General features: G+C 38.7%; 1 protein-coding gene across 1 annotated transcript in view; it reads right to left on the reverse strand.

Annotated features, from left to right (window-relative positions):
• LOC106879165 (dynein heavy chain domain-containing protein 1-like) overlaps positions 1 to 7,827 on the reverse strand; it is a 37,204-nt gene that overhangs the window by 19,339 nt on the left and 10,038 nt on the right. The window contains exons 5-12 of the mRNA XM_014928610.2: positions 7,313 to 7,414; positions 5,403 to 5,576; positions 4,680 to 4,770; positions 3,312 to 3,379; positions 2,921 to 2,995; positions 2,187 to 2,336; positions 994 to 1,163; positions 285 to 395 (exon numbers count right to left, since the gene is read on the reverse strand). Of these exons, the coding sequence (XP_014784096.2) occupies positions 285 to 395; positions 994 to 1,163; positions 2,187 to 2,336; positions 2,921 to 2,995; positions 3,312 to 3,379; positions 4,680 to 4,770; positions 5,403 to 5,576; positions 7,313 to 7,414 (941 nt within the window). The remainder of the gene's footprint in view (positions 1 to 284; positions 396 to 993; positions 1,164 to 2,186; positions 2,337 to 2,920; positions 2,996 to 3,311; positions 3,380 to 4,679; positions 4,771 to 5,402; positions 5,577 to 7,312; positions 7,415 to 7,827) is intronic.

The following is a 7,827-nucleotide window of genomic DNA, read 5'->3' on the forward strand; positions in this document are numbered from 1 at the left end:
CCTCTTCAGCTTTGAATCCCTAAGTCTGATAAGATGATCCATAAATCAGAAACAAAAAAACAAATAAAATCAGTGACAGTTAAAAAATCTGCTTAGAATTATTTACTAGCCTGTATGGTCTGGATGCCCTTTCTAACACCATGGTTGGTGTTAGGAAGGGCATCCAGCTGTAAAAACCATGCCAGCATGCAAGGTGAATGTTAAACAATGATGATGATGATGAGGATGAGGAGGGGAGGATGAGGAGGGGAAGGAAGAGGAGAACTTAGTATTTTGTCACTTACTTTGATATCTGTAACAGCGCCGAATAATAGAGAGGCATTGTGAAGATCAAGTGTTTCTCCAAAATTTCCCGTGTCTTGAGGAAAGCAAAATAATTCTTGGCAGACTTCCATCTGGTAAAAAACCAATCATGAAACATTGATTCATTGATCTCTTGTATTGATTGTTAATGACATTGGTGGTGGAGAGGAGCAAGGGGGATAAAGTTATCAATACACTAATTTCAATTTAGTTTAATTAACAGAATATTAATCATCTAAAATGAAATTATGTGGCGAGACAGATTGACAGATATACAAAGATAGAATCATCAGATAATAATAATAATAATAATAATAATAATAATAATAATAATAATAATAATAATAATAAGTATAATAATTAACTGGTATGTCACATGTATTGAGAAGAGCATTGTCGCTGTAAATTCTCTTTCCTTTTTCCCTCTTTATTTTATTTTTTTACTTTTCTATTTTTTATTTTTTCCTTTTTCTCTGTCTTCTCTTTTTTTCTCTATCACATGACTCGGTAAATGAACAATCTGGTGTGTTTGTTTTAAAGGCCTACCAATGTATACAGTACGGTTCTCTACCCTAGGTGTCAGGAAGACACTCGGCAAGAAATGGAAACAGAATTGAAAGAAGATGCTAATGAAAATAATAATAATAATAATAATAATAATAATAATAGTATTGAAATAAGAAAAGAAACCTTTGGAACATTTTATAAATGAGAAAGTTCTTGAAGAAAGGAATTGCATGAATGGCTTCCCACAACACAGCATCTCTTTGCCAGTCTGACAGTTGTTGAGTCTCAGATGAAAGATCTTCAAAAACGTGCAATACTCCAAATGTAGTGAATAGAAAGAATTCTTTGTTGAGCTGGAATATTAGAGAAATAAGAAACAAAATAATATATTATAAAAGAGAAACTGATCTTTGTCTGTCTATCACAGCATCTATGTAGGAGGCAAGTGGAGGGAAAAAGGGGAGATAACCCCTGGCACAACATATATTTACAAGCCGGGAGGAAAGGGAGGGGAAAAGTTATTGAGAGAGAAATAGTGAGAGAGAGTGCAAAAGAGAAATAGTTACATAGTGTTGTCACTATAGTAGCTAACAAATTTTGATTAAAAACAGGAATTTTATGTGAAAGTCTGTCAACACAATGTAATACAGACTTCAAAAAAAATATATGTATATATAATATATATAGTTTTTTGGGGCTGTTTAGGTGTGTTCCTGAATGCCTTTCAACAATGCAACACAGACTTTAAAAGATGGCTTTCGCTATAATGGTAAGTTGTTGAGAGAGAGAGAGAGAGAGAGAGAGAGAGAGAGAGAGAGAGAGAGAGAGAGAGAGAGAGAGAGAGAGAGAGAGAATTAAAATTCGTTTTAAGAAAGAAAAGAAACAGGTTGTCTTTGAGCAAATCAATATGAACATTGTAGTAGGTTTCTGCTGAAGAATGTACTTCATCTTGACTAAGTCATTACCCGGCAGCGTAGCAACAGGTACCGACTAGTAATACAGAAAATAGTCATCTTTCTATCATCCATCCATCCATTTATTCACCCAACCATTTATTTTTGGAAGTGTTGTTGGGATGGAGTCCCAGCAACAAATCTGAGTTTTCATAATATTGTAACCCCATCCTCTCTTGCATGGATCAGAGGAATTCATTGAGGCAGATTTTCTATGACTGAATACTCTTCCTGCCACCAACCCTCACCTGTTTCCGAGCAAGGTAATATTTTCCCCATGGCCAAACATGTTCTACATAGAAGACTGGAAACACACAACCTCGCTTCTATGATGGTGAGGCTCATTTACAACCATCAAATGATGTTAATAAGCCATAAACAAAACAAAAAAAAATATTAAAATGACAAAATCGGAATACCTACATTGTATTTTTGTACAGGAATCAGATCATACGGACGGTAATGTTGAGATGGTGCCAAATTGAAATATAAATGTTCCTGGCTCCGTGAGTAATTGCATTTGGTATAATATTCTACAGCATCTCGGCCAGACATACTTTTCTGTGCATCCACCTATGACCAAATAAGAATTTCTGTATTAGAACAAGGCGAGTTGACCTGGGACTATAGAAGAACATGTGGAGGCACAATGGCCCAGTGGTTAGGGCAGCGGACTCGCGGTCATAGGATCACAGTTTCGATTCCCAGACCAGGCGTTGTGAGTGTTTATTGAGCGAAAACACCTAAAGCTCCACGAGGCTCCGGCAGGGGATGGTGGCGGACCCTGCTGTACTCTTTCACCACAACTTTCTCTTTCTTCCTGTTTCTGTTGTGCCTGTAATTCAAAGGGTCAGCCTTGTCACACTGTGTCACGCTGAATATCCCCGAGAATTACGTTAAGGGTACACGTGTCTGTGGAGTACTCAGCCACTTGCACGTTAATTTCACAAGCAGGCTGTTCCGTTGATCGGATCAACTGGAACCCTTGACATCGTAAGCGACGGAGTGCCAACAACAACATAGTAGAACACACTTGTCTAAGGTTCTGCACAGTAGGACAGAACCCAAAACCCCATGGTTGAGAACCTCTGCAACCACATATATAGTCACACGTCTGCCTACGCAATTTTTTATAAAAGAAATTGAAAGAAGCTGACCTTGGTCACTTGCTTTTTGCTTGTTTCTTCAGAATCGACCGACTTTTCTTCTGTGATCTTTTTAACCTCAACGATCTTTTGGAAGAGAAAGAAAATAAAAATAATGATTTTTATAATCCTCCTAATCTCTCTTTGGAGAGACAGGTTATTCTGGACATTTTTTGCTAATTGAACATTTTGTGCCACAGCATGGCTGCAGTCAAATGATTAAAACAGGTGAAAAAAAAAACAAAACAAAACAAAAAAAACAAAACAAAGATAATATACAGCACAAATATTTGATTGCTATTAACAAATCACCTGTACAGGTTGTTCAGCAAGAAGGTGTGGAACTCTCATCTGTCCCCCAATTTAGCAATTAAGACACGTAGATATATATGAATACTCTTACCTTTTCAGGTAAACAAACATTGATTGCTTGAGCTGTGAGACCAAGGTACTTCCTCCAGAAAGATTCATCTGAGAAGAAAAATACATCACTTAATTATCAAATAAAGATGTTACTATATTTATATTGTGAATTTCAAGGTGGGTGGCAGGGTGGATAACAGGGTGGATGGTTTTTAAGACAACTAGATGATGTGTCTGAGGTACCTGTCTTTCTTTGTAACTGGGTATCATGTAACTAAGTGTTACAGTTCACTTAATTATATGTAAGTACCACAGGGTGGTACTATCTGCCTACCTGTAAGTATATTGTACCTACTTATGTTGGTACAATCCATCTAGCCATAAGTAGTTACCACTATGGAAGTACAATCCACCTCAGCTATAATAAGGTACCACAGGGATAGTAAGTCCACCTGGCTGTAGGTACCGCTGTGATGGTATAGTTCACCTGTGATGGTATAGGACGGTGAGCTGGCAGAATAGTTAGCATGCCGGGTGAAATGCTTAGTGGTATTTCATCTGCCATTACGTTCTGAGTTCAAATTCCACCGAGGTTGACTTTGCCTTTCATCCTTTCAGGGTCAATTAAATAAGTACCAGTTACGCACTGGGGTTGATATAATCAACTTAATCCCTTAGTCTGTCCTTGATTGTCCCCTCTATGTTTAGCCCCCTGTGGGCAATAAAGAAATAGGTATAGTTCACCTGGATGAATCATTAGTGCATCACACAAAGTGCTTTGTGGCATTTCATCTGCCATTGCATTCTGGTTTCAAATTCTGCCAAAGTGAAATTTACCTCCCATCCTTTCATGATCACTGAAAATAAGTACCAGTTGAACACTGGGAGTCGATGTCAATGATTAACCCTGTCCTACAAAATTTCAGACTTTGTGCTTATAGCAAAAAGTATTATTACTGAGTGAGAGAGCAGCACATATCATGTGACCCTGGGGTACAAATATACACAGCCCAGTATACCCATCATGACTACCCTACCCGTCTGATAAGGGTACACCAGGCACATGCATCACAACCATATGTGTGCGACATGGTGATCTTATATCAAGATAAACAGCGCATGACCTCGCAGGTGGGGCCCAGTCAGAATTTTAGATTTAATTGATTTGCTCCCTCCCCCTATCCAAGAGAGCTTCCCTATCCAAGAGAGAGAGAGAGAGAGAGAGAGAGAGCGAGAGAGAGAGAGAAGAGTGTAGTTAGGGTACAAGGTGAGAGAGAGAGAGAGAGAGAAGAGTGTAGTTAGGGTACAAGGTGAGAGAGAGAGAGAGAGAGAACAGGGATATAAAGCCCAAATTCTTTGAGGCTGGTACCAGGGTGTAAGGATTAGAAATGAGTCGAGTGTTACTTACAGGCAGCAATGCTATAAGCAACTCTTGCCAAAGATTTATTCAGGTCCAACATATTCAAAGGTTTTGGTGCAACAATGAAATTTTCTTTGTCCTGGAAAGAAAAGAAGAAAAAAAAGGAGAAACAGAAACGTTGTAAGACACAGACCACAACAACAACAAGAATTCTGGACCAAGAGCACACATTTGGTGTGGTGGAGGGAGGGGAGGGGCATAATAAATTTTGTTGATCAAATAGTTGATAAGGGCTTTATTCTATATATTCTCCTTGCTCTCAACCCCCACCCCACCTGAAACAATAAAAGGCAAAATCATCCTCAACAGGGTTTTGAATGGAGAACATGATATACAGATATAATTAAATACTACAAGGTATTTTGTGAACAGATCCACTGGTTCTGCCAACCCACCATGCTGTGATGAGTAATTTATAAGAATAATTTCTTACATAAACACAAGGTTATAAATTTGGGGAGCAGGGGGTGGGTGGGTGGATCTGTTGATTCTATCAATCAGTACTTGAATGACGCTTTATTTGATTGAGCCTAAAAAGATGAAAGGGAATACTAACCTTGGTAAGATTTGAACTCAAAACATAATGGCCCTAACTAAATACCACAGGATTTTTTATTTTTCTAAAGCTCTAAAGATTTTCCTGACCCACTGCAATAAATTATTTAGCTTTAATAAGAGCAGAAGAACAGAGATAAACTGAAGAATACATACATAGAGCTTTGTTGAGAAAATACGTTCATCTTCATTACCAAACAGAGGTTTAAGACGTTTCTTTTGTGTTGCAGAAGAAGCAGCAGTCAGAGGGGTGACAGATTGAGGAACAACTTTTTGACAAGTACAGGGTTTCATTATATACTTTGCACGGTCCCCCATGTTTTCCATCAGCTGGAGGGATATATAAGAGACATGAAGTTTAACAAGTAATTAAAACACTACAAGGCACAAGGACTGCAAGGTTATTGAGGTATTACAAAATACAATGATTGTATGGTTATGAAAATGTTACAAAACACAATGATTCTATGGTTATTAAAATATTACAAGGCAAAATGGTTGTATACTCTTTACTCTGTTTTACTTGTTTCAGTCACTTGACTGCGGCCATGCTGGAGCACCGCCTTTACTCAAGCAAATCGACCCCAGGACTTATTCTTTGTATAAGCCTAGTACTTATTCTATCGGTCTCTTTTGCTGAACCGCTAAGTTACAGGGATGTAAACACAACAGCATCGGTTGTCAAGCGATGTTGGGGGGACAAACACAGACACACAAACATATATGCACACATACACACATATATATATATATATATGTATATATATATATATATATATATATATATATATATATATATATATATATATACATATATATACGACGGGCTTCTTTCAGTTTCCGTCTACCAAATCCACTCACAAGGCTTTGGTTGGCCTGAGGCTATAGTAGAAAACATGTGCCCAAGGTGCCACGCAGTGGGAATGAACCTGGAACCTGGTTGGTAAGCAAGCTACTTACCAGCCACTCACGTATACTTATTGAAATATTACAAGGCATAATGGTTGTATGGTTAAGAAGCTTGCTCCCCAACCATGTTGTCTTAAGTTCAGTCCTACTGCAGGACACCTCAAGTGTTTTCTACTATATTCCTGAAAGTTTTGCAAGTGAATTTGGCAGACAGAAACTGAAAGAAGTCTTCTGTACACACACACACACACACTTGTGTGTGTGTGTGTGTGTCTAGGCAATACTTGATGGCTGTAAATGTGCTACCTCCTACGAATAGAATAGGTTCACAAGAGCACAAAGAAAAGAAGAGCTGCACAAGCCCATAGCCAACTCTTTGCCTTCATTCTCAGCAGACCACCAGCACCTGACTTGTGGCAGAACCTTCCAAGCACACATCGGCCTGACTGGCCAATCAGATGCACTGTGACCCATCATTTTCTCCCATGTTATGTCTTTGATCATCAACAATGACAGACAAACATTATTATTTAGAAATAATACATTTCTAAATCTCCCAGAGAGATTTAAGCAGTGGTGATACGATGAAGTAGTTGTATATTGTCAACTAAATGTGACAGTCCCCTGAAGAGAATAATACTACTGTTGGTTAGACCTAGGAAGCTGCACCGCTTCCTGTCGGCCTTGACACATTTCCTGTGTCAAAACATAAGGAAACAGGAAATGTGTCAAGGCTGACAGGAAACGGTGCAGCTTCCTACGTCTAACCAACAGTAGTATTATTCCTTTCAGGGGACTGTCACATTAAGTTGACAGAATACAACTACTTCAAACATTATTATTAGGTGGCAACCTGGCAGAATCGGTAGAATGCTGGCTGAAATGCTTAGCGGTATTCCATCCATCTTCACATTCTGAGTTCAAATTCTGCCAGGGTTGACTTTGACTGTCATCCTTTTGAGGGCCAATAAAATAGGTACCAGTTAAATACCAGGGTTGATATAATCGACAAATACCCCTCCCCACAAATTTCAGGTCTTGTGCCAATTATTATCATTATTGTTATTATTAGGTCATTCAATAATCCCATGGTGATGATGATGGTGATGATGATGGGGAGGTGGAAGAGGAGAAGGAAAGAAAATTCAGCAATTTACCTGAGGAAAGAGTGCCTTCAAGATACTAATGATATCAACATCTACTGCAGGTTTGTCTGCAGATCTGAATAGGTGATATATCCTCCTCAAATAATGTGAAATCTGTAACAAACAATATTATACTGTGTATATGCATGTATACATATGTGGGTAGGTGTATATGTATGTGTATGTGTATGTATGTATGTGTATGTATATATGTGTATGTATGTGAGATACATCGTCGTCGTCGGCACTCCGTCGCTTATGAAGTCGAAGGTTGAGTTGATCTGATCAACGGAACAGCCTGCTCATGAAATTAACGTGCAAGTGGCTGAGCACTCCACAGACACGTGTACCCTTAACGTAGTTCTCGGGGATATTCAGCGTGACACAGTGTGACAAGGCTGACCCTTTGAATTACAGGCACAACAGAAACAGGAAGTAAGAGTGAGAGAAAGTTGTGGTGGAAGAGTACAACAGGGTTCGCCACCATCCCCTGTCGGAGCCTCATGGAGCTTTAGGTGTTTTTGCTC

Source organism: Octopus bimaculoides, chromosome 27 (assembly GCF_001194135.2).
Source record: "Octopus bimaculoides isolate UCB-OBI-ISO-001 chromosome 27, ASM119413v2, whole genome shotgun sequence".
Classification (NCBI taxonomy): domain Eukaryota; kingdom Metazoa; phylum Mollusca; class Cephalopoda; order Octopoda; family Octopodidae; genus Octopus; species Octopus bimaculoides.